This window comes from Colletotrichum higginsianum, chromosome 3, assembly GCF_001672515.1.
Source record: "Colletotrichum higginsianum IMI 349063 chromosome 3, whole genome shotgun sequence".
Taxonomy (NCBI): Eukaryota; Fungi; Ascomycota; class Sordariomycetes; order Glomerellales; family Glomerellaceae; genus Colletotrichum; species Colletotrichum higginsianum.
Genome location: NC_030956.1, coordinates 322125 through 347436, shown reverse-complemented (window position 1 = coordinate 347436; position 25312 = coordinate 322125). Strand labels below are relative to the sequence as shown.

General features: G+C 55.0%; 7 protein-coding genes across 7 annotated transcripts; 3 read left to right on the top strand and 4 right to left on the bottom strand.

The window, feature by feature from the left end:
- Positions 1-29: 29 nt before the first annotated feature.
- On the bottom strand, positions 30-1220 carry CH63R_03652 (Glycosyl hydrolase family 88; the record flags this gene model as incomplete). The annotated part of the gene is made up of 1 exon (XM_018298627.1): positions 30-1220. One exon carries the CDS (start codon positions 1218-1220, stop codon positions 30-32), a length of 1191 nt encoding a protein of 396 aa, XP_018159873.1.
- Positions 1221-4469: 3249 nt separating this feature from the next.
- Positions 4470-6150, top strand: CH63R_03651 (F-box domain-containing protein; the record flags this gene model as incomplete). Its single annotated transcript, XM_018298626.1, has 2 exons — positions 4470-6021; positions 6110-6150. 2 exons carry the CDS (start codon positions 4470-4472, stop codon positions 6148-6150), a joined length of 1593 nt encoding a protein of 530 aa, XP_018159872.1.
- Positions 6151-7395: 1245 nt separating this feature from the next.
- On the top strand, positions 7396-9684 carry CH63R_03650 (Poly [ADP-ribose] polymerase; the record flags this gene model as incomplete). Its single annotated transcript, XM_018298625.1, has 3 exons — positions 7396-8163; positions 8218-9507; positions 9562-9684. 3 exons carry the CDS (start codon positions 7396-7398, stop codon positions 9682-9684), a joined length of 2181 nt encoding a protein of 726 aa, XP_018159871.1.
- A 431-nt stretch (positions 9685-10115) lies between these two features.
- On the bottom strand, positions 10116-14687 carry CH63R_03649 (Nacht domain protein; the record flags this gene model as incomplete). Its single annotated transcript, XM_018298624.1, has 7 exons — positions 10116-10173; positions 10644-12680; positions 12761-13339; positions 13394-13418; positions 13492-13677; positions 13725-13985; positions 14240-14687. 7 exons carry the CDS (start codon positions 14685-14687, stop codon positions 10116-10118), a joined length of 3594 nt encoding a protein of 1197 aa, XP_018159870.1.
- A 620-nt stretch (positions 14688-15307) lies between these two features.
- Positions 15308-17120, top strand: CH63R_03648 (Serine carboxypeptidase S28; the record flags this gene model as incomplete). The annotated part of the gene is made up of 3 exons (XM_018298623.1): positions 15308-16524; positions 16604-17046; positions 17104-17120. The coding sequence occupies 3 exons, from the start codon at positions 15308-15310 to the stop codon at positions 17118-17120; spliced, it is 1677 nt and encodes a 558-aa protein (XP_018159869.1).
- A 376-nt stretch (positions 17121-17496) lies between these two features.
- Positions 17497-19508, bottom strand: CH63R_03647 (Glucose oxidase; the record flags this gene model as incomplete). Its single annotated transcript, XM_018298622.1, has 5 exons — positions 17497-17529; positions 17583-18742; positions 18802-18931; positions 18982-19247; positions 19310-19508. The coding sequence occupies 5 exons, from the start codon at positions 19506-19508 to the stop codon at positions 17497-17499; spliced, it is 1788 nt and encodes a 595-aa protein (XP_018159868.1).
- Positions 19509-20633: 1125 nt separating this feature from the next.
- Positions 20634-23059, bottom strand: CH63R_03646 (Polysaccharide deacetylase; the record flags this gene model as incomplete). The annotated part of the gene is made up of 3 exons (XM_018298621.1): positions 20634-22372; positions 22444-22842; positions 22915-23059. 3 exons carry the CDS (start codon positions 23057-23059, stop codon positions 20634-20636), a joined length of 2283 nt encoding a protein of 760 aa, XP_018159867.1.
- Positions 23060-25312: the final 2253 nt, after the last annotated feature.

The following is a 25312-nucleotide window of genomic DNA, read 5'->3' as shown; positions in this document are numbered from 1 at the left end:
CACGTCTTGCCTGCAACAACCCGTCCCCTTTAAAAGTGGTAGCGGCGGTTGTAGGTGCGCGGGCTGCGGGGGCGGGTGGCAGGCTTGGTCTGGTTGAACGTCTCCCACTCGTAGGAGGCGAACATCCAGGGGCCGACGCCCTTGTAGTCGTTCATGGCGATGGGGACCGAGATGTAGTAGTCGAAGCTGGCGTCGCTGTTGAGCGAGCCGACCTCGACGGTGCCGTCCCAGTTGACGGTGCCGTTGGCGTTCTCGACGACAAAGGTGGTCAGCTCCTGGTAGCCCTTGGCGGCCGCCGGGAAGTACTTGCGCTCGGGCAGCAGGCCGAGCTTGATGCCCTTGAGCCAGGCGAAGACGAAGAGGGCCGAGGCGGAAGACTCGATGTAGTTGCCGGTGCGGCTGACGTAGGCAGGGTCCATGATGAGCCACCAGCCACCGGTCTTGTCCTGGGAGTTCTTCAGGCCCTCGGCAAGGGTGGTGAAGTACTTGGACAGCTTGGCGACGCCGGGGTGGCCGCGGGGCAGCAGGGGGATGACCTCGAGGAGGGCGACGGCGTACCAGCCGACGGCACGGGACCATATCAGGGGCGAGGCACCAGTCTCCTTGTTGGCCCAGACGGCCTCCTTCTTCTCGTCGAAGCCGTGGTAGAGCAGGTTGAGGGTGCGGTTGCGGGTGTGGGCGTCAATAACGTCGAACTGGTTGACAATGTCGTTCCAGGCGGTGGCGTTCTTGCTGTCGAAGAGGGAAGTCCACTTGGCGTAGAAGGAGTCGGCCATGAAGATGCCGTCGAGCCACATCTGGTCATCGTAGTCGGGGCTGCGGTGGAAGAAGCCGCCCTCGAGGGTGCGAGGGTGACGGTCGAGCTGCTCGCGGATGGTCTTGGCGGCCGTCTTGTACTTCTCCTCGCCGGTACGCTCGTACCACCAGAGAATGTTGTTGCCGATGCGGTACTCATCGAGGGAGTAGTGGGTGGGCCTCCAGTTGAGGATGCTTCCGTTGGCGAGGACGACGCGGTCGTCGATGCGGCTGCGGTACCAGTCGACGAGGGCCTCGTCCTTGGTGAGCTCGATTGCGGCCTCAAAACCGTCGTACAGGACGGCCTTGGTGTAGTGGAAGGGCTTCTTGTTGTCAATCTCGTGCTTGGTGAAAGACTCGGCGGTCCAGGCCAGGTAGGGACCGGCGGCCGCGGCGGCGGTCGCGAAGAAGAGAACGGACTTCATGATGGGGCTTGGCTGCGCTGCTGGAAGCGGAAAAGAATGACTAAGACTGTATGCCGAACCGCGAGCAGGAGGGAATGAATGAACGGTGGTGTAGTGAGAAACAAGCAAGCGTGAGACCAGATCTGAGTCGCCAAGCTTTCAACAAGGCATGCTAAGGCTGGGCGAGGGAGCTCTTTTTATCGGCGCCCAGATCGGAACCAAGCCGGTTCGGCATCACGCTGGATTCTTGATCTTGGGTAGGGGGAGGGGGGAAGATGGACCCATCGACGAGGTTCTGGGATCATTGGGATGAGTCGGGGTGATTAGGGACGACGCGAGTGGGGGTTGCGCTTATTGATCATCAGCAGAAATTCAGAAATGATCAGATGAACGAGGCAAAAGGGCCTGCGAAGGCGAGGGGCTTACAGAGGGCCAGCCGGGGGAGGCGACTTGGTGAGAGCTGCATTTTGCGCGTCCAAAGAGGGAGGACGCTGCAGGGTGCGGATACGGGGCGGGCTACCAGGCGTGCGTCGTCGGCCTAGTGGGAGCTTGTTTATGAGCCAAGTACCGTCGCATTGCCTTCGTCACCACCCCCCGGCTCGATATGGTGTAGTTCATCTCCGCCCATGGCCAACGTGGGCGAGGGTGGGTGAATGGAGGATGGAAAAATGAAGTCCGGATCCAGTCGTTGACAAGAGCGAAGTGAGGCTCCCCGCTCCCGAGTCTTGGCGCATGTCTTGGCATGTCTTAAGAAGATGAATCAGGCCCGCCAGCTGCAGCATCGGTGGGGTGGCATTGGGAGTGATTAGGCGACTTGGGTGCTTGTCAGCGCCGAGCGGCCCCGGTACTTGCACCAAAGCTCACCTTCTGGATCAGTTTAAACTTATGGGGCCTGCTGCTTCAAATAAAGGCCAACATAATTGTCCGCAGGTCGGAGTTGCTGGACGGAGGACACGGGGGGGAAGGGGGCCTGGCTCAACCCGTGGAGTCGTCAACGGAATCGAGGCACCTGGTTGGAGGAATTTTGAAAAGAAGCACCACACCTCGCGTGATGTGGGCAGGTCGCGGCCATTGCGCGGAGCGTTGCCAAGCTGCGTATTCGCTGCGGCCCCCTTCATCTCGAACATCAAGCTCACCTCAAGCTAAGCTGCGAGCGGGAAAAACACCCCAATTTGAGTACGACTCTTCAGCCCGTAGTCGTGATTAGGATTCGCCGGAAAGCCTGGAACAAGCGGTTCCAGGGTATCCGTCCGCCGGGCATGTCTCTGTCTCTCCCTCCCCCTCCACTTCTTCCTTTCTCCCATTTCGTAGGCCGGCCCGTCTCGCAGATTCCGGTTGACTGTATCTGTTGACCGCCCTGGGCTGCTGCGATTGAACATGATTGCGCAATCCTATGCAAACGACAATGGATGGCATCAAGTCGGCAAGGCTCCGTTCGCCCGTGAAGGTGGGCGTGCGGTGCAATACAGCGCAGCGGGTGATCACTTGATGCTGCAATACTATGTTAGACTTCAAGCTTGTTCGTCAGGGTTGTTAGATGGAACAATTAAGTAAATTAGCCGTTTCTCAGACTCGCCGCCAAGGCTTCTTTGCAGTAAGCCGTTGGTTGGGGTAGCCTCCTAAACTCACCAGGGGCAATGTATGTCGGACTCCATCAATCTGCGACGATTCCGTGTAAACGAACGGCAAAGATCCGAAGATCCAGCCCGTCTGGACAGCATGGGTGACAGCTTCCACGAAGAATGCGACTTTGGCCGGTTGATTCCGAGGAATCCAAGGGATCGGCACAAATTCGTTAGTCGAGAGGCAACCAGAATCGCTGAGGTCCAACGGCTAGTGAGTGGGTGAGTACGAAAGAAGAAGAAAAAAAGAAAGAAAAACAAAAAAGAGACAACACAGTGGCAGAAGCCGTCGAGTCATCATCTCCGCCAGGGGCCAGCGGGCGATCAGTCCTTTCCCACGCGCATATGAGCACATGAGATTGAGACCGTACGAATACGCTAGGGGACAGCCAAACAACGGGACGCGATTCAGTTGACGATCGTCGCTCGACCTTTATTGGTCCCCAATTAACAGGCTGACTCATCAGCAAAGTCCCCCTTTCTTCCACCAAACTCAATCAGCAGTTGCTGCTGTAACGCCTTGACGAATATCCAGAGGTTGATGTTTCCAAAGTGAGATATGTCTGGGAATAACCCCAAAAGATGATGCAGATGGTTGTCCTCGGCGGGCTGTAAATTGTCGACTGTAAGGAGCGACGATGGATTAAGCTACATGAGACACCGTCCCTTTGGAAAGTTAATTTGACAGTACGAACATTGTTCGTCCCTGTCTGCCTGGATTTGGGCAGGTTCAAGTCTGGAAAATCCATGATAAGTCAGCAGCAGAATTGCGAAAAGGAACAGGGGGTCGACTTCCCCATCGGGAGCTGAGTTTATGCGGGCGGAGCACTATAGTGAGCAAGGACCATACGCAGTACGTATCTGTTCAAGCCGATGTTTCCAAGGAGGGAGATAGGCAGACAGAGAAGCACGGTCCACAAGCTGCTGGTCACGTCATCGCTGTGGCCCGAGCTCCAATGCAATCAGATGTCAATCAAACTGCGCATCGCATCGTCAGATGGAAACTTGTGTGTGCTGCAGGTAGTAAAGCTTGCCGAGGGACGCCTATACCAATTGTTTTTTCTCGTACTCAAAGATCAAGGGCACAGTTCAGGGACCATTGACAGCCAGCCAGTCACCGAGCACAATCTGTTTTGGGAGACGGCGGCGGCAACCTCCAGTCGTCTCCGACCCAAACCCCAAAAACTGGACGCCACCAAGCAGTTACCGGCGCTGGTGCGGCGATAACCACACCCGCCACAACAAAGGAGCGAAAAAGAACTGGGCGTTGCGAGGCTGATGCGGCACCGATTTATTGCCTGCAACACGTCGCCGTCGACAGCGGCTGGAGATGCAACTTCTGCGCTCCTTTTTCATCGCATATCCAACAACCAACCGGAATTCTCACCTCCAGTTCCCCGCTTCTGCCTAGAGCTTAAACACGAGCCACCACCCTCACCTCGACTTTCACACCACCACATCTCAACCTTCACCAGCGACTTCTTTAGAACCTCACTGACAACCTTTTTTCTTCCTTCCTGAATTCCACTCTCCCGAAAATCAACGCGTCGATACGCCGGTTATTGAAAGCCGTCACCTCCCCCTCACGACCCCCTTTTGCATTCGGATTCTCTACGCCGAGGTGCAACATCGCAAAACAAACAAAAAGATGTCACAAACCACGCTGTCGGCTCCCATGCCGCCAATGTCAAATCCCATCATGCTCACACCCACAAATCCCCAGTCCAGATCGCCCTTCAACAAGGTCCCTCTTGAGGTCCTTCTCCGTATCTCGTCACTCCTCAACACGACGGAACTGAGCGCCCTGCGCCTCACGTGCAGGTCCATCGAGCAATCCCTGTTCAACACCTTCATGAAGGAATACTTCACCAAGCGTCAGTTCATGCTCACCGAGTTCAGCCTGCAGGCCCTCATCGATATCAGCAAGTCGCGGCTAAGTGATTGCCTCGACCATGTCATCATTGGCCTGAACTGCTTCACGCGCCACTACTTCCCCCCCGGAAAGGAGGCCTGCGAGACTCGCTACCGCGAAGCTCAGGCCGACCATTTTGCCCTCGTCCACAGCGGTCAGCATGTCCTCATGCTGACCGAGGCTTTCCGCAACCTGAAGAACCTACAGACAGTGGGCATCCGCGACTACAACTCCAAGGCCCGCAGCCTTCGCGATGGCTTCACTGCCACCTGGGCGAGCTACGGGGCCACGACGCTCGAGAAGGAGACGGAAGTCAACCTCTTCCGCGTTCCCATCGACGAGATCCAGGCCTACACCAACAAGGTCTTCATTTCCCTCTTCACTGCACTCGGAAACGCCGGCGCACGCCCCAAGGCCTTTGAGCTGCTCCGGAAAGGCCAGGGCGTCCCCTCAGATGACGCGTTCAATCTCTTCACCAACTATCTCGGGCCCAAGGTCGCCCCTGTCATCGAAGGCCTCGAGACATTCATCTGTGTTGTCAACGTAGCCAACGGCCCGTTCAGGACCACGGCTCCCACACACGGCGCTGAGGACAACACGGCCTTCAGTCGACGTCGGCACGACTATCTCCTGCGCCTCTTCCTGGGCTACATGTCCAACTTGAAGCACTTAAGGTTGAACTTTAGCCACCCGGGCAACAACTCGGATGCCGTCGATCACTTCATCAACTGGCTGGGCACACCGGCTTTCAAGTCCCCGTCCACGCCTCCCATTTTCGACCCCCAGCTTCCGTCGCCCCCTCCCCCGGTGGCGTTTCCGCATCTCGAGGAGCTCAATCTAGGCTTTCTGGATGCCGAGCCAAAGCGGCTTATCCATCTTGTTCGGAAGCTCTCGCCGACGCTCAAGAAACTGGAGTTCTGGAAGCTTACTCTGTGGAACAAAGCAGCCGAGGCCCGCGGCACAGAGGAGCGACGTGACCACTACAAGGTCAACCTGTGGGCCAAGATGCTCAAGGCGCTGTGCGACGTGCCTAACTTAAACCTGGACCACATCATGATCGGCAGCCCTGCCCAACGTACCTTCATGACGAACACCAAGGTCTGGTTCCATAGCAAGGACGCCTCGCCCAACGACAAAGTGGACAAGAAAGAGTACACGGGCATCGACTGGAAGCACTTTGTCGAAGAATTGGCCGGGCAAGTCAAGGCGGAACTTCCGCTCGAGACGAGTTCGGACTCGGACGAAGACGACGTGTACGACTCGGACTTGGACGACAACTTGATGGAAGGTGAGTTAAGACCCCACTCCGCGCGCTTGTTTGGCTTTTGCACAGCACGCTTCTCTTCATCCTTTGCGTTCTAACACACCCCGGCCAGAAGAAGAGCTAGATGATGACGATGAGCATGGCGAAGAGTGAGGATGTATTGTGGCTAACGACTATCTATACTACTTAATTCAGACGACTTGATGAACTTACACTACGAAGACATGGCTTACTATCCGGACGACATGCAAGAGGCGCTGGAGGCGTGGGAAGATGTGATAATGCACGAATCGGGCTTTCACCCCCTGATGTTTTCGTAACTACGGGTGTATTTCTCTTCGACACTGGCACCAGGGCCGCCAGTGGATGTCTTGGCAATTATGGCCCTGAATTAGACCGGAGCTTGGGTCGAGCCATCGCCGAGCTTCCACACTGCGTACTGCGCACAATGTATATGAAGTCGTGAGACTGAAGGCCCAACTGAGATGGAAGAGCAGACGTGAACCGTAGATTAGTGACATCAGATAGATGTATGACGTTAGGAACATGAGGTCTTTCAGGGGGGGTCAGTTAGATTCAGGCTGTAGGGTCCACTCTCTAGGCAGATGGGCCTGGCCTACTGGAGCCAAGATGCCTGTGATGGTTGAGGGATGGGAAGAAGAGAAACGCGGCGTGGGTAAAAAGCCAATGGGGAAAATGTAAAATAAAAAAAAGTCAAACCACAAGGCTTGATACATCACCCTGTTGGATCCTGATGTCGTTTTCCCCAACTCGAAGCTCATATACACGGACCCGCAGCAGGCAGGAATTGTTCCTGTGAACCAGGAGCTCCTCCCCAGAAAGGCGCCTGGGAACGAGTTTGGGTAGTGCACGTGAACACGCGAGGTCCTCGAGGGGTCCGCGGTGGTTCGTGCGCCAGGCACCAGCGGCGTTGGTGCCTGCAGCTCCCTGTTGGTTCGACCCAGAAGGAGCTGAAAGCACACCGCGCCTTCCCTCCCTCGGTCAGTGATGTATCCTGTACAATACCTTGACAATGATGTATGTATGTACCTCCTCACCTGTCTGCTGTGCCGTAGGTACCTTCCCAGGTCGCCCAGTGGCACATGGGCCGACGTGGGCTTGCTTCTCGCCATACGCCAAAGAAAAGGGAAAATAAGATAAATCATCTTCGATTCCCTCTCGCCTCGTCTGTCTCTCCTTCACATTCAAATCATTTCCACCCCCTTCACGCGTTTCCCCTCACCAATTGGGACTCAATTCCTCTGCCAACGACTGCCCATCAGTGCCCATAATAAATACCCTTGCAGCACATCTGGAACTCTGGTCCGCCCTTCCCTGTCTCTCCCCGAGCCCCTTTAAAGTCCACTGTCCCCCCTTCTCTCCACATCGTCACCCACAATGCCCCCAAGAAGGTCGGGCAGGTCAGCTGCTGCAGCCACCGCCAGCGCGCCGGCCGCTCCAGCTGCTCCGGCCACACAGCCATTGGACGGCGCCGTTGTCTGCATCAGTGGCACCTTTGACAAGAAGCGCGCCGAGCTCGAGTCCTGGCTCGCGTCCCTTGGTGCCGGCATCGCAAAGTCCATCACCAAGAAGACGACTCACCTCATCACCACGCCCGAGGAGTTCAATGCCGTCACCACAAAGGTCGCCTCGGCCCAGAAGAACGACATTGCCATTGTCAGCCTGCAGTGGGCCGAGGATTGCGAGTCCCAGGCGACCCTCCTCCCCAAGACTGGCTACGAACATGGTCAGCAAGCAGCCGCGACCAATGGGCATAAGAAGAACGGAGCTTCGTCGCAGGCCAGCACGGCGCCCAAGGCCAACGGCGCAGGAACAAAGCGCGCCAAGGCCGACGCTCAATCCGACAGCGAGAGCGATGTCAAGCCCGACGTCAAGAAGCAGAAGGCGGCCACAGGTGCCAAGGGCAAGAAAAAGCAGAGTGCCGACGACGATGCTGACGACAAGACTGACGTGAAGACACAAATCGCAGCCGCAGACACCAAGGGAAAGGCGGGCAACAGTGCTCCCAAGGCACTCAACGTCCCGCTCGACGAGGGATGCAAGGTCCAGGGGACCGTCTACATCGCCCCCGACGGTGTCATTTACGACGCTTCGCTCAACCAAACGAATGCCACGAGCAACAACAACAAGTTCTACCGCATTCAGGTGTGTACACGTTGATCGAGACTCGTGCCCACTCTCGTTTCTGACATCCCACAGCTCATTCAAAACGGTACAACGTACAAAACGTGGACCCGTTGGGGCAGAGTCGGCGAATGGGGTCAAAGTGCGATCCTCGGCAGCGGCACCCTTGCCGATGCTCTGAGCAACTTCGATAAGAAGTTCAAAGACAAAAGCGGCCTCACCTGGGCCAATCGCGCAGACGACCCAAAGCCCAAAAAATACGCCTTCATTGAGCGCAGCTACGAGCCAGACTCCGACAGCGACGACGATGACGGCGACAATGCTGGTCCCGCCGTTAAGGTCAAGGATGAGGAGTCCGATGACGCTCCGGAGCCGGTCCAGTGCACGTTGGAGAAGCCTGTCGAAGAGCTGATGAACCTCATCTTCAACCAGCAGTACTTCCGCGATGCCATGACATCCATGAACTACGACGCCAACAAGTTGCCGCTCGGCAAGCTCAGCAAGAACACGATTCTCCGCGGTTTCCAGGCGCTCAAGGACCTGGGTGCGCTCTTCAATGATTCGACACTCGCCGATTCCAAGTACAGCATGACCGTGCCGGCAGCAACTGAGTACCTGTCGAACTTGTACTACACCCTGATCCCCCACGCCTTCGGCCGCAACCGTCCTCCCGTCATTCGTAGCGGTGATATGCTCAAGAAGGAGGTCGACTTGCTCGACAGTCTTTCCGACATGAAGGTTGCGTCCGATCTTATGAAGGTCGACCGCAAGGTCTACGACGTTCACCCCGCCGACAGACAGTACCAGGGTCTCGGTATGGATGAGATGACTCCCATCGATCGCACAAGCTCAGAGTTCGCTCTTCTCTCCGAGTACCTTCAAGGATCCAAGGGCGCGACCCACCCCGTCAACTACAAGGTGGAGGATATCTTCCGCATTGAAAGACAGGGAGAGTTGGAGCGCTTTGAAAAGAGCGAGTTCTCGTCCATCAAGTCAGACCGACGCTTGCTTTGGCACGGCTCTCGAGTGACGAATTACGGCGGTATCCTTAGCCAGGGTCTGCGGATCGCCCCTCCCGAGGCCCCCGTGTCTGGGTACATGTTCGGCAAGGGTATCTATCTCGCTGACATGTCCTCCAAGTCTGCAAACTACTGCGTCTCCGGTAGCTCTGGCGGTCAGGCCTTGTTGCTTCTCTGTGAGGCCGAGCTCGGCGACCCGATGCAGAAGCTCGTCAACTCGAGCTACAACGCCGGCGAGACCGCCAAAGCGAATGGCATGTGGTCCACCTGGGGCCAGGGTCAGACCGGTCCCAGCCAGTGGAAGGATGCCGGCTGCGTCAACCCATCGCTCAAGGGTATCAAGATGGTGAGAACACCCCATCGTAGAATTCGCCGAGAGAACTGTCACTAACTGTTACAGCCCGATGTGAGTGTGAAGCCGGGAAATACCAACTACCCCAACGCATGGCTCCAGTACAACGAGTACATTGTCTACGATCTTGCACAGGTTCGCCTCCGCTACCTGTTCCGCGTCAAGATGTAGTATGGTTCATGGTAGCCTGGGAGCAGTGTCGAAGTCTTTGTTCAGACTTGCACATTACATCATGTCTTGCAGACAAGGAGACATCGAAGACCCTGGGATCAGGTGTGATGTATTATATTGTTGCGTGGAAAGGGGTCTGCGGTAAGCTCAAACGATGGGAAATGGCAGGGGGCGTTAGGTAGCTAAAAATGTAAATGAACTTGCTAATCTCTCCATGAACTTGATTCATCTAAAAGTTGTTGTCTCTCGGGCAAAATGCCCGAGAGTGTTTTCTGCCATATCCTTGGACGCCCTCGAGCATAACCACGACAACTACTAATACTGTCCCTTGGATCCCTCAGTCGTCTCCTCCAAAAGCCCGAGCGCCCGAGACCTTCTACATCCGGGATTGCAGCGAAGCTCAAGTCACCGTGATACCATCTCATCGTTTCTCACGAGGGAGGCTTTCGAGCCGACTTGGAGGTTCCAGTGCGTCGTGCAGAAGTAAGACTTTGATCATGGTGCTCGAGTCCGTCCCATTCTCAGCGGAGTGCCCTTCGATTGTTTCTCCGCGCTGAGAGGATTTCTGGCCAGGTTCGGCCCCAGACTGAGAGACCGATGTCATTGGGTACGAGAGCTATGGCATGGAAGGGGTTATGGTACTACAGTCGCCACAGACATTGAGGACCGAGTCGGGATACCCTCGGAGAACCATTCTAGCACCGGTGCCTAGGTCTTAGATACCTCACCAGGCCTCTGTACATATTGATAAGGGGACCTTCGCGAGAGCCATGAAAAGCTACTCGAATAGAAACATTGGAGGAAACCAAGTTGAGCCTTCAGCTTTCGCCCGGCAAACATAATGAATAGCCAGTCATACGGTCTAAAAATCTAAGTGGGCAACAGAAACTTCCAATGACTGGTACAGACTCGTGGACTCAGGTACATGACAAGATTCATCCCTCAGCAAACGGACTAACCCTTGGGCTTCGTCAACGTGTTTCGAGCAGTATACAAGAGCAGACAGATATCGACGAGGACCACGGAGATACAAAACCCGCGAGGCACAACCTTCGCCCTCAGTGGACGACGTGGCGCATTCAAGAGCCGAGTTGAAGAATGTGGACAGAACATCGAGAGCCGAGCCTTGTGCCACAACGAAGTTCAGCCGGGCACGAAAGCTGACAAGTGTTACCGCGAGGTCCCATTTCTGCCCTTGAACCGCTTCGAACAGTGACTGAGAAAGGGCCTCGCACCACCTTGACTCCTCGTGGCCCAGTATAGTTTTGACGTGATCCAGGAGCCTTTGCAAGAGGACCCCTTTCGGAGGAAGACTCTTGGTGACAAGCACGCGGAAAACGAATTTGAGGTCGCTGTACTCTACAATAGCCGCCATTCTCTCAACCGAACAGAGCAAGAACTCCATTGCCGTCGATTTGTCGTACCAAAGAGCATATTCCAAGGCGCTGTAGGCTGCTGAGACAGCATCACCTTCCCGCTGGGAAGCGTACATCTCTAGTAACCAACTGGCGGCCTTGATCGACCAATGGCTATCTCTCTCGAGAACTATGGATAAGATGCCCTTTCCGTTTGCTGTCCACTTAAATAACAGCTCTGCGGGTGGCAAAAGTGAAAATGAGTCCCTCAGGTAGTTGAACAATCGCTCGTCTGTCGGAAGGGTCGAAAGTCTCACAAATGGTTCTAACCACCGCTTCTTGTGTAAATTTAATGGAGAACTTCTTTTGAGAATGAGGTGGATATCTTGGTGCATGCCGAGTTCATGGTGGCAATTGGTATGGAAGTTGTCCGGGCAGCCAGCAGGCCATATTGCGCCGCCTCGGGCGATGTATCTGGTGACCCAGTTGACCAAACCGCTGTAAAAACATGGAGATACCCCATCATCGTCGAGTAAATCTGCACTCTCGCGAGTCAAAAAGACTTGGAGGACACAAGAACTTATTGGCTGTGACCGGTCGACGAAGCCTGTCAAGAGGTGCTCCAGCAGCACGTGATTGTCGATAGATCCGGCGTAAGCTACGGCCTTGTGAAAGGCGATGTCGGAAGCTGAAAAGTCTGGCGGAGGACTTTTGCCTGCTTTATTGCAAGGCAACCCGTACTCCAGGTAGTTCAGCCACTCTTTGCAGTCGAACGTGAACGTTCGAATGCCAGGCGGTCGCCACTCCGGATCTAACCATGGCGCGTGCTCACTTTCAGCCATGATCCGCAACAGCATCTTGCAATGCGTGGTGTAAGTGGTCGGTAATAGTCTGTGTATATACCAATTGCTCTTGGCATATTCAAGAAAAGGGTACTCGGTTTGGACAATCGTCGTTGCGTTCCCGGGTGAGCTTGCTTGCGGTAATGTTGGCGGGATAGGCACGGAGTACGGTGCGGACTTCCCGAGAGACCTTCTCACCAAGCGAGCAATCCGTGCGCCGGAGGATCCCGAGACTGTCGACTTCACAGCCGTTTCGGCTAGGTCTGCAGGGTTGAATACTAGTGGACTCTTGGATGTTTGTTTGGGATCCATCAAGGCGCTCTTGAAGTCGTTGAAGTTGAGGTAAGTAAGGCATAGGCTACCTATGTTGTTGTCCTCTTCATCGTAGTCGAAATGGAATGATTGGAGTGGTCCCGAAGCAGGCCCCAGTAGATACTTTCGGATCGAATGATGACTGAAGCGGACGGTCTCGTCCGAATACTGAATTTGGACCAGGTTTTCGCACCATACCGAAAGACGATCGATTCCGTTGACGAAGCGATCTGGCCGAGAGTATTCTTGGTGCAGTTCCACCGACAAGGCCTCCTTGAGCTGTTCTAGCTTCAGCGGTTGGCGAACGATGGCGGTCCACTTGAAGATATTCTGTGCAATTTCTTCGTTCCCGTTCGCGATGATGCGTTGGAGGGCTCGATCGAATGTTTCAGGGAGCTTTCTAGGTATGTGATCCAAGGCTTCTCGGATTGTAGAATCAGTGTGCCGGGAACAAATGTCTTCGATCGTCAGAGATACCCATAGAAACCTAGAGAGCGCATCTTGTCAGAACGTTGGGCTGCTTAAATGACATGGAGTCATCAGATAGATGTGCAGCAGGTGACTTACATCCCTTCCCCACCAAGACTGATCTCTCGTATGATTTCTTTGGCTAGGAGAGGATCCTTGATTTTCAGCTCGCCTGCCGAGAGCTTTTCAGAAACAATCTCGCTCACGTATCTGGTGAGGTCATGACTAATACTATCCGAGCCCAAGGTCAGGGTGAAACAGGCCGAATCACACCGAACGACTTCTTGTCTTATGCTCTCTCTCGACGAAATCAGAGTTTTCACCCTCGTCAAGCCGCCACATGCCCGGGACATTTTGACGAGGGCGTTGAGGAATGCCTTCCGTTCAGTTGCGGAACATTCGTCGAACCCATCCAAGACTATAAAAAGCTCGTCGACTGAATTTGCTTTCTCGGACCAAAGATCCAACAGAGAACTCGTCTCAAAGAAGGATTCATTCGAGGCTTCAAGAGCAGGCAAGAGCGTCTCAAGGTTAGAAGATTGGCCCAAAGCCTGTCGAATTAAAGACCGGAGGATTTTCTCGCACTTCATACTTGCCGGGAGGTCGAAACAGACGAAAAAGAACGAAACAACCTGACGTGGACGCCGGTGCTTAATGAGATAGTCGACAACGTTCGCACTGAAAACAGTGAACATGTGCCAATCTACATACGTCCAAGACGGGTTTACTTACGTCAGTATGGTCTTTCCAGAGCCAACTAAGATTGTGTTAGCTCTGTTATCCTCTACCTTGACGCCATACCTTGAAAGAGTGGGCAGTATTCCACCTACTTTTCCCCATGATATGTAGCATGCTAGATCTCTCGCAGGTGTACCACTCCTGAAACTGTGCTTCATCAAAAACCCATTCGGCTGTGCCCAGATGACGTTTCTCCCTCGCAATCGCAAAGGCGGACGCATGATCATATGAAGAGAGTTTGGTCAACAACGTCTCCCATTTCCGTTCTGGGACTCTCGCTATTAGAGAAAACGCGGGAATGAGTATCAGTTGCAGTGGAACTCACCCTTGTTCGCGGTTTCGTTAGCGCGCCTGAGACGTCCGACTTGCTTCTCTGACTGAGAAAACCATTTGGCGAGGCCTTTCCTAGTTTCCGCAGCCTGACGACGCTCTTCAGCCTGTGAGAGGTGCTCCTTCTGATCTTCCTGAGTTTTGGCAAGCGATATTTCGTCCTGAACATGTTCCGCCCTCAACCGCACATCGTCGATGTAGGGTTTCATCTCACCGTGGAAAGACTGGACAACAGCACCCAAAAGCTGTTGCTGCCCTTTTTCACAACATTAGTTGACAACGTTAAAAGACATTGATTAGGGCGAGTATGATCGTACAAGGCTTTCTGGTTGCGATCATGATCTGCGAGCAACAACATATTACTGAGGCATGAAATCCGTACGTCGCATCTCTTAATCGCGCAGAATTGGGGAAAAGCAGCCGATACTCGGCAAATACTGGACAGAGCCGGTCAAACCCTCGAAGAAGCTCGGAGAACTGTTGGAAATACGACGTGAAATTGGCCAACACCTTTCTCGCGGTCAGTTCCCGAATCCTCCAGGACTCTGGGGATGAAAGCCGCAACTGGCAGCATACGAACCGTGAAAGCTAACTTCACTGAACCCCAAACAAGAGCAGCGATTTCGGGGTGCGACGAGACGTATGTGTCCACGACCTGGTTGAACTGCTGGACGATCTGCAGGAGCGAAAACAGCCTCGTAGCGATGCTTCTCCCTTTGCGGGCGGGGTTGGCTCGGTCCAAGTCGGCGGTGAAGGTGATGACGGAGTCGGCATCGCACGAAGTGCCCTTGAGCGACTGGAGTTTTGCGCGCTCAACATCGGTTAGAGTGGCCTGGAAAACGGCTAGCTCATGCTTGAGGCCATCTTGATTCCCGTCCTGGTGAGATGAACTGATAGACCTATTGGCCGATATTTTATCTAGGGATGGTAACGCTAACGAGGGCCGGCTGCCGCTCATTATGGAACGATGGCCGGGTATCTTTCGATGCGGAGCTACAGAGGGAAGATGCAGACGCCTAAAGCATGGCCGAACTCGGTTGGGAGAGGGCTCAGCTTATATTCCTGGGCATAGCCTGCATGTTAGTTACGTACCGCACCAGTATGCCTTGTGCTGCGTGAAAGCCCCAGGATCAGCTACGTATGTATGGCACAGCCACAATTCACGTCAAAGTCGTACAGCAGTAGCCTAGAACTTACCATTGAAGGATATCAGAGCCGTGGCGACCAAGAAATAAGTATTGTAATTCAACCCAAACAAGGAACCAACCAATTGGCCGCTTTACAAACATGCTGTCGTGCTCTTGCTGTAAGCTGCTTAAACCGCTTAAACTCAATCGACAACAACGTCATCGCTGATAAGGATAGCCCCATAAAAGATGATAATGTCATCAAACATAAACGGAGTGTCTGATTTGTACGTACCTTATCCGGGACGACGATGGCGGACTTACCCCGCACCAGCCACCAGGCCCCCATCTTCTTAGTCACAACAACACTTCCAACGCTCCCCCAAGACACACACCACATCCACCAACTGCGGGACGGACATCATTGGCTTCCCCATCACACGCCGGCAACATGGCGAACTGGAAGCTCGGAGCTTGTTTAATTGTGGGCGCGGCGCGGGCCATCACCGCACTGGGGCCGCCGCAACACATCGCGAACGACGAGGCATGGAACGTCCTTCAGTCGACGTTCCGGTCCCAGCCCGAGTCCGTTTCGGCGTATTCCGAGTACCCCGAGTACCCCGAGTACAACATCTCTGTCCCCGTGGATCATTTTCACAACGACTCGCGATACGAACCCCATTCCGATGAACACTTCAACCTTCGTTTCTGGTTCGACGCGAAGCACTACCGCAAGGGAGGCCCCGTCATCATCCTGGCCGCTGGAGAGACGGATGCCAAGGAGCGTCTGCCCTTCCTGGACCATGGCATCCTCTCTATCCTCACCGAAGCCACTGGCGGCGTTGGTGTTGTCCTGGAGCATCGTTACTACGGCAAGAGCTTCCCCGTGCCTGATCTCAGCACTGAGAACCTCCGCTTCTTGAGTACCGACCAGGCTCTTGCAGACACGGCCTACTTCGCAAAGCACATCAGCTTTCCCGGCCACGAGGACCTGAATCTTACCGCCCCAGGAACCCCCTACCTCGCTTATGGAGGCTCTTATGCCGGTGCCTTCGCCGCTTTCTTGAGAAAGCTCTATCCAGAAGTCTTCTGGGGCGGCATCTCCTCCTCCGGTGTCACGGCCGCCATTATTGACTACTGGGAGTACTACGAAGGAGCCAGGCTATTCGCACCTGGAGACTGTGCTGAAACGACCCAGAAGCTGACCCAGGTTGTCGACAACATCCTGCTTGGCAAGTCTGAAGATGTCAAAGCTAGTCATGTGAGCGGGCTCAAGGATCTCTTCGGCCTTGGCCCGCTTCAAGATGACGACTTTGCCAGCACCCTTTCCTATGGCATTTCCGGCCTTCAGTCAACGAACTGGGACCCGGCTCTTGACTCCACCGGCTTCGGAACCTATTGCGCCACCGTCAGCTCTGACAAGGTGTTGTTCGGTAGCACTCGCCACCTCAAGCCTGCCGTTGAGAAGTTGCTCTCCGTCAGCGGCGCCGACGTGAAGCTGACGAACCGCTTGCTCAACTACGTCGGCTATGTAAGGGATTACGTCAAGAAGGGCTGCAAAGACGGAGATCTGGTGAAGTGCTTCTCGAGCCGGAACTCGAGTGACCACCAAAACACTACCCTTTATCAAGGTTCTGGTCGCAGCTGGCTTTACCAGGTATGCACAGAGTAAGTTGTTTCGAGTGCCTCCGCCAGCCGTACCCGTGATCGCACGTTGATTGACGAGAGGCTGACCTGCGTATTGTAGATGGGGCTACTTCCAGACTGGCTCCGGCGTGCCCGAAGACCAACTTCCGCTCATTTCGCGCGTCATCGACGTCGAGTACAGCTCTATCTACTGTCGTGAGGCTTTCAACATCACCAAGCCCCCGAACGTGGACGCCATCAACAAGCACGGCGGTTTTGACTTCAGCTACCCCCGCGTCGCCATCGTCGACGGCGAAGCTGACCCCTGGAGAGCTGCTACACCGCACAAGATTGGCTTGAACCGCAAGTCGACAACAAGCGAGCCGTTCCTTCTCATCGAGCTTGGTGTCCACCACTGGGACGAGAATGGCGTGAAACCCAAGGACGTCACTTCGCACTTCCCCCCTGCTTCCATCAAAAAGGTGCAGGCCCAGGAAGTAGAGTTCGTCACGGCCTGGATGAAGGAGTGGGAGGAGACCCAGCGCCAAGTAACCGGTGGAAAAGGTATGTCATCCGAAATGTTTAGGTCAGGCAGTATGCTGACCAGAGCGTCAAAAGCAGCGCTTGAAGAGCTGTAGAAAGCCCTTTGAAAAAGCTACCAAACCTGTACCCAGCCTCTGGAATGCTGTGGTATACATTACGCATTGTTGCTGCCACATAGACCACTACTCTAGCAAAAAGAATATAGAAGTACCCTGGGGTGCTTGATAGAGCATTGGTTCCCTCTTTCTCCAACGATCCAAGTCAAGAGATTAGGTCCTGGAATTTGGCCTCAGAAACGTGTAAAGTTATCCGGGACAAGAGATAGACAGTCACAGAATAGCCAGATTGGCATTGATACATGTTTCTGACATTGCGAAGGGACTGTTCACTACATGTGTTCCCGAGAGTTGCCCTTCGTTCAGTACCTGTTCCAGCCTTCCGTGCAACACATACAAGAGGACACCAATGGACTCACTGGGTTTGCGCTTTAATCATATCAGCAGCCTAGAGGATATTTATTAGCGAAGTGGACGCATCTCCAAACACAGTCGCCTTACCTTTTCTGCGACAGCATAGACCGTCATGGAGGTGGTCGCGCCTACAGTCGTGGGCATCATCGAGGCGTCGACAACTCTCAGTTTTTTAACGCCGTAGACCAGCAGGTTCTCGTTGAGCACGCCGCCCCACTCGCGAGGCATCTTGGCCGTTGTGCCGACGGGGTGGTACACGGACGGGATGATCTGCCCCTTGGCCCAGTTGACGAGCTGGGTGTCCGTTGAGACGCCGGTGCCGGGCGACGTCTCGCGGGCCTGGTACTGCGCGAGGTCTCCCGTGGTCATGTAACGGCGCATGAACTTGATGATCTCGGCCATGACGTCGAGGTCGATGGTGTTGGACGCCGCGCGGTAGTCGACCAGCATCTCGGCCTCGGGCTGCGCCGTGTTCAGGAGAATGTTGCCGCGGGACGTGCAGTGCAGGTTTTGCACTGAGCCACCGGGGCCGTACATCATCATCTCGGAGAAGACGACGTTCTTTGACCGCATGAGGCGGCCCCAGACTTTTTGCTGCTGCTTGTAGCCCTCAATCTGCTCGGCGGTGTAGCTCGACGGCAAATGGGATCTGGGGTCCTGAGCCTCGAACGCTCTGGCGAGGGTCTCGAACCTGTCCGGGCTGACGACGGGCAAGCCGATCATGGACGCGAGAGCCGGCGGTCCGCCGCCACCCCAGCCACCGCCGCCGGAGTTGGGAGGTGCCCGGCCCCACTGATACGAGATGCTGGGAATGTAACTGTGGTCCTGGAAGTTGGACCCGACGCCGGGGAGGTCGACCTTGACGGGGATGCGGGCCTGTTCGAGGTGGGCGCGGGGCCCGATGCCGCTGAGCATCAGCACCTGCGGCGTGTGGACAGACCCCGCGGCAAGGATGACCTCGCGCCGCGCCTTGATTTGGACGGGCGTGGCTCCCGTGTTGTTGCGCGAGACGAACTGCACGCCCGTGGCGGTGTCCCCGTCGAAGAGGATGCGGTTGACCCTGGCGCCGACGATCATCTCGTAGTTGGGCCGGTTGAGGCCGTCCCAGTGGCCGGTGCGGGCGTAGGAGCGCTGGAACTGGACGGGGTCCTGGGACATTGGGTACCAGTAGAGGCCGGCCTCGCCGGCGCCGCTGTCGACTGGGACGGTCATGCCGGGCATCTTGGACATGGCGTTGTAGAGGATCTCTGGGAGGGGTGGTTAGTAGATAAAGAGACTGGTGATGGGCGAGAGGAGTTGCACTTACTGAGGCTGGACTGGAGGGGACCCTTGCCGAAGGCAGCGTAGATCTTGGAGGTCGTGCCCCAGTACTTCATGTCGTACGTGATGTTGTACTCCCGAGCTTGGGCAGCATCAGGAGGGGCGAGAGTGATGCCCTAGAGACTCATCAGCTTTGAGAAACTGCGTTGGCTAGGAACAGCCTTACCTTCTTGAAGTAAGGGAGTAGGTTGTCCCAGTCCCAGGTAGACCCAGGCCCGCCCAGATCTTTCCAGGCGTTGTACTCATCCTTGGTCCCTCTCAGGAAGACCTGGCCGTTGACGTTGGAGCTCCCGCCCACGACGCATCCGATGCCCACCGAGAAGCTGCGGCCGTTGAGGTTGGGGCACGGCTTGGACGTGATGTTGTACATGCGTCGAGGGTTCATGCCTGTCTGGCTGTCGTAGTATCCGTACTCAACCACGAGAACGGTGTCTTTTCTTCTGCGTTAGATCGGAGGCCACAAGGGAGTGATGAACCGGGAAGGGAAAGCTCACATTTACCGTCTTCGGTAAGACGATCGCCAACGGTCAGACCAGAGGTGCCGCCGCCGACGATGACATAGTCATATTCGGTGGCCAGTTGCTCTGCCCTGGTGAGAATCTGGACGTGATCGGGATGTTGGGTCGGCCATGCTGAAACTAGATGGGAAACTGCGGTCAAGAGGCAAAGGGCGGTCCCGCTGAGAGAAGGCATCTCGTCGTTCTACTGAAGTGGCAATTTGGACGTCAGATTCTGAAGAGAAAGCGGCTATGCGGGGAACGAGTACAGTCTGAAGATCGGTTCACCAAAATGGTCTCGTCCTTTGAAGCAGTCTTGCCTCATTTATGTACTTTCTGAAGCATCCTCCTTATCGTCAACATGCTCTTACCGATGAAAAGAACTGGCTAGGCTGTGAAAGAGCCGGCTCTTCATGTTAAGGTACATAGTATAGGATGAAGCCGTATCCGGCCGGCATATCTGCTAAAAGGGTCTTGCACTATCCTATTGGCTGGGACAAAAGGCTTCATTTAGCTCGGAATAGGCTCAACTCGATCACTGCCGGGGAGCGAATTAGCGACACGGGAACTGTTACAGTGAAGTACCACGACCAATTCCCAAAGTGCGGGGAAAGATGCTGTGTCGGGAACTGGAAAGGTGCCAGCGTTACTCTGTTGTAAAGCCGCATGTTACGGAACAGCCAAGGAAAGACATTGGTGCGCGCTTCTGTGACGCTCTTTGGCTAGAGGCGGATAGCCGAGAATAACAGGTGGTTGGACACTGAGGTTTATGATCTGACATGCATGGAGAATATCCACGGTAGTATCCTCGCCGGCTAAGAGTCCAGGTATCCAGGTCATTCCCCGAACCGGCATGCAAAAGTCGGAGTCTCAATTTCAGGTGAGACTGGACGAACAACTGCTGAGTGGCTAGCATAATTATCCGCCGAATTACTTCATTCTTGCGATGTTCATCATGCGGGGGATGGCGGGGCTGGTTATGACCATCAACAGAGAGTGTTTACTACTGAAGTTGAATGATGATCAATCCCATGATCCAGTCTCTTCTCAGATAACATACTGGAGATGGTCATTCACAACTGAATTCTGAGGACGTAGTAAATCAAATATACGGACGTAACCGACTGGCTCGAAAGCAATTATCTCAACCAATGTTCCAGAGGAACTCCAAGGTGAGTCTCTCATTAGATTCTTGATTACTATTATTGTAATGACGTCTCCTATGAGTGTCTTATCTACCAGTCAGCCAACTGCTTGACACCGGACGCTTTTCTGACCACTAGAGTTCCATTGTTCCCCAAACCTACGACGCCTTCCGCACTCAGAGCGGTGGTGCGTTCGGATCCTCCATGCACTGATCGATGCGCATGATCTGCTTTCCGGTCGCCTTGGCCTGCCTGATGAACTCGGGAAAGTAGTTGACGGTCGAGTTGTACGAAAAATGCATGACGACCAGGTTGCCCCCCTTTGCCACGTCTGAGTTGAAGGCGTCGAGCTGCTTTTCCGGCGTGCTCGTCTCGGCCCAGAGCCAGTCCTGGACGTCCACGCTCCAGTTGACGAGATAGGCCTTGTCCGACCTGGAGGCGGCCGCCCAGCGCTGGCGCATACGCGCGCCCTCGACGCCAAACGGCGGGCGGAAGTAGTTGGACCTCTCGCCGAAGATGTTCTCCATGACCCTGTAGTCCTCGTTGTACTCCCAGTCAATGCTCTCGATGCTCGGGAGCCCCTCCATCCGCGGGTGCGTGTGGGAGTGCAAAGCAATCTGGTGGCCCTCGCTCTTGAGCTGCTGGTAGAGGCTGGCCATGCCGGTGGAAGGGTTCTCGAGCACCGCGCCGACGGCGAAGAAGGTCACCTTGATACCGGCGTCCCGGATAATCTGCGCCAGCCTGGCGGCGTACTTGGGGTTGCCGTCGTCGATGCCAAAGGCGAACGAGTTGGGCCGCGTGCAGGCGAAGACGAGGGTGCCCGAGGGCAGCTTCTGAGGTATGGTGACGCCCGAGGGGATAGAGGGGACGATCTCGATCTTGGTCAAGACGAGGGGCTCGGCGCTGTACACGCCCCTGATGGCGACGCTGCTGACGCGCTGCAAGTTGATGTTGAAGTGCGAGATGGGGATGTAGATATCGTTGCCCTTGGCGTACCGGGCCGCCTCGAGGCTGTCCCTCGTCTCGGGATACGGCGCCACGCCCGAGTTGCATTGCGAGTTGTGCTGCTGCAGCGAAACGGAGAACTTGGTGTGGCCCGAGTAGGCGACGTGCAAGTACGAGCCGCTGTAGCTGCGAAGGTCCCGACAGCCGTTGCTGACGAGCGTGGTGAAGGCGTAGTCGGGGACTTTGGCGTTGATAGTGACGCGGTTGGAGCCCCACGAGAGGCCCATGTCCTCGCCGCCGTGCCAGAACCCGAGCGAGTTGGTGCTGGCGCTGCCGAAGGTGTCGATGACGAACCCCGAGACCGTGGCGACGGGCGCCGGGACGGTTTCAGTCGGCGATGCCGGGCTGGTCGTCGAGGGCGGCGTCCATGCACTGGGAGTGCTTCCGCAGTAGAGCGCCAGCGGGCCCAGGGTGAGCGGCTGGCTGGGCGCCGAGATGACGATGGATCTCAGCTTGGACAGGTTGAGCCCGCTGAACTTTGACCAGGGGAAGCTGTGCAGCCTCTCAGTTCCGTCGAATGTCCAGCCGAGCTGGGCGGTGGTCTGGGAAGATGATGCCGTCGCCGCGCCGTCGCACGTCGTCTTCGAAGACAACTCGATCTTGAACGTCGTACCGGCCGGGGCCTTGATCCGTAGCGCTATGCCGCCAAACTTTGTAGCGTCGACGCATCCGACCTGGGAGTAGAAGTACGACGAGGTGGATTTCGGCGTGAGAGTGACGTGGTAGTTGTTCACGAGAACGGACTGCATCGTCCCGTCATGACCGGTCGGCAGTAGAAGTGCGTTGTACCCCAGGAAGTCCAGGCGCGACTGCGACGCCCAATCATCAACCAAGAGCGGCGAGCACCCCGGTGAGGTGGACAGGCTCGAGGATGGTGCTGGAGTAGAAGTGGCCTGGGTTGGCGCATTGGCTAGACAACTCGATTAGTACCCAGGCGGGTCAAAGGCCGAGTAATCACCATCCGGCTCTCGTAGAACTCACTGGCAGAGGTTGTTGGGCCCTGGCCGCAGACGAACGAGATCTTGTCCAACTGCCATTGCTGAGTCGACGAGAAGGACTCCATGACAAGGGAGAGAGCCGCGTTGAGGTTCGCCCCGGCAAAGCTACTCAGCGGGATGCGGACTGTTTGCCAGCCGCCGGTGAGGCCGGTGACCCGGAAAGCCGTCTTGGTGTTGGTCGTGGCCGAACAGCTCGATGCCGAGCTGAGCTGGACCGTGAACGCCGCGCCCGACACGGGTGCCTTGATATCCAACTGCACATGCGTGTAGGAGTCGGCCTGCAGCGCCTGGCAGGGGAACGTCTCGTAGAAGTAGGCTCCGCTCTTGGGGGTGAAGCTGAGGATGCCGCCGGACGCGGAGATGCTGGTCATGCTAGCATCGTCTAGTGGAGTCGGTCAGCTGGTGTGCTGGAAGAACGGCCCCGGAAAGTGTGCACTCGGGGGTGTCATCTTACCTGACGTCCACGAACCAAGATTGTTTCGGTTTGTTGCCAGCGTGTTGGACAAGTCGTCCACCAGGAGGTCCGAAGTGCACGCAGCAGCGGCAGCCACTGCGATGTAGGCCGCAGCCAACAGGCATTGCGCCTTGAGGTACACCATGTTTTACGAGGATTAACTCTCTCAGCGTTCCGTCTTGTAGAATTTTAGATGTAGAGGAATAAGTGTCCTTAGGCCTTGGCAAACCCCTGCCCAACAGACGGGGACCATATGGCGGAATAACATCCCCATCTTATATGTAAGTAAGAGCAGCACAACAAGACGTGCCGAGCATAGATCTTGGCAATAAAAGCCAAAGTGCCGCCCGTGGTTCGGTTTAAGAGCCCCCCTCCCCCCGGCCGTTCCAACAGAAATATCATGCGACCCGGGCATGGAGGATGTCGCCCAGAAGTCAGTGAGATGGTGTGTGGCCCTATTCGGTCGATGCAGGGCGTCACTAATTCGTTTCCCCCGGGGCCGCTAGAAAATCTCGACCTCCCAATAATGGGGTCGCTGCAACAACAATTGGTCCCCTGGCCCCGTGCGCACTTGGCGTTCGTCAACGGTTTTCTCCCATTGCATGCCGTTGCATGGTACACACACACCTGAAGGGGGCATGGGCTGTGCTGGCTATGATATTGGACTGATCGGTGTCACCCGTGCTGACTACCTACCTAACCCCCCGGGCCGCGTCTCCATTTATTTGGATTCCGGACCCATCACGGGCCTCACCCGCGTTGCCGCGTAACAATGAAGCGGGGGTGTGGCACGGCTACGGAGAGCTTGTTGTGTATTCTTCCGTTGGGAATCCCGGCCCGGCCAAGCTTATGTGAGCTGCGCGAGCACGCCATGGCGCTAGCATAGTCTCGCAATACGATGCTTGGCGTTGCCAGGCGCTCCCATTCGCCGGGTCGAGGCCACCAAGGGGTTAGGACAGAAGAGAAGCGGCGAGAGCCTGATGCATTTTCGTATATGCACAACATGTGGACCACCAATTCCATTTTCATAGTCTTGTATTCAGCTGAAACAAAACGTCTTTATTACTCGCGCTGGAATAAGGTCTCTTGAACGCCCGATTGTATCAAATTCATCTCGGATAGCTCTTGTACGAGACGCGGTACGAGGTGTGTGGGGTCTCTCCCAAGCTTTTCACGTCCCTTGCAAGGGTTCCAGACGTTGGCCAGAGTTATCCAAGATAACTTGCATGTAGATTGACATGTCACAAGTTTTGTCGACTGTCACGTCTTGTCCATTTTGGCTCCATTCTCACAGGAGCTTAAACTACGACTAGTTTACCTAAATGAACCAGAAAACGTATCCAACAACTGCCAAGTTTCCACTTCGACTCCATGATACCCGTATACGTGCTTCGCTGTTGTTAGGTTCAATGTGTTTCGAATATAGCTTCTGGAGGTATCATAAATTGTATAGAGTCACCTAATCATGAATCAGCCCTTTCAGCCATGCTGTTTGCTAAGAGCTCACATATTAGGCGTCAAAACAGAGTGGCAATCGATATCTCGTCTACCACTAAAAACAGAAAATATTCCGCAGGCGCTTGTTGGATTGGGCACAGCGGTAAAGAAAACAATAGCGATTACCATTACTATGTGAACCTTAAATGGTTGCCTATGGCGGAATATTGTGGATCACGTCGACATGAGACTTCAATTGGTGTCTGCGGTCACTTGAAAGAATCATACTTTAGATTGGGCGTGAAAGTAAACTAGCTTACTGGTTTTAATTGATGAGGCTATATTGTCTTTAGAACCAGTGCTACGCAGCTTATATGCCCTTGTTTTCTATATGCTGATGGCACTATTTCTGATTAACTTGTAGCATGACATCAAACCTGTGCAATGGCATAGGGAATTCCAAATGCTGAACTTTTGCATGAGAGACTCAGTAGCATTGTAGCAGAAGCCTAGCCATCACTTCTGGTCTTACGACTCTTCCCTTTAGACCACATATCTACGGTATCTATCCTCCGATGGACCCTTCACGAACGGCTGCACCGTCGTTCCTATTCTTAGTTTCTGAAGTCTCCTTTAAACGTAACTTAGAAGGGATTAGGACGCTGAAACTCCACCGATCTCGTCCTGTGTGCGGTGTTTCTGTTTGCTCTTCAGATGTATACCTATTATTTGCGCAAGCAAGTGTTAATAGCATCTGAGTATCTATCAGAGGCATTCTTGAAGATTGAAATTGAGTGCATCCAACAATCCTTTCCACTCTGAGGCGAGGCTATACAGACCAGAACGCCTATGGAAGATGTGATGTCTGATCACTGAAGCAGGAATCAGGTCAAGCAAAGAAGCATAGACACTACCACACATCCAGTCCATTCTTTTACTATCAACCAATGTGTCAAAAAGT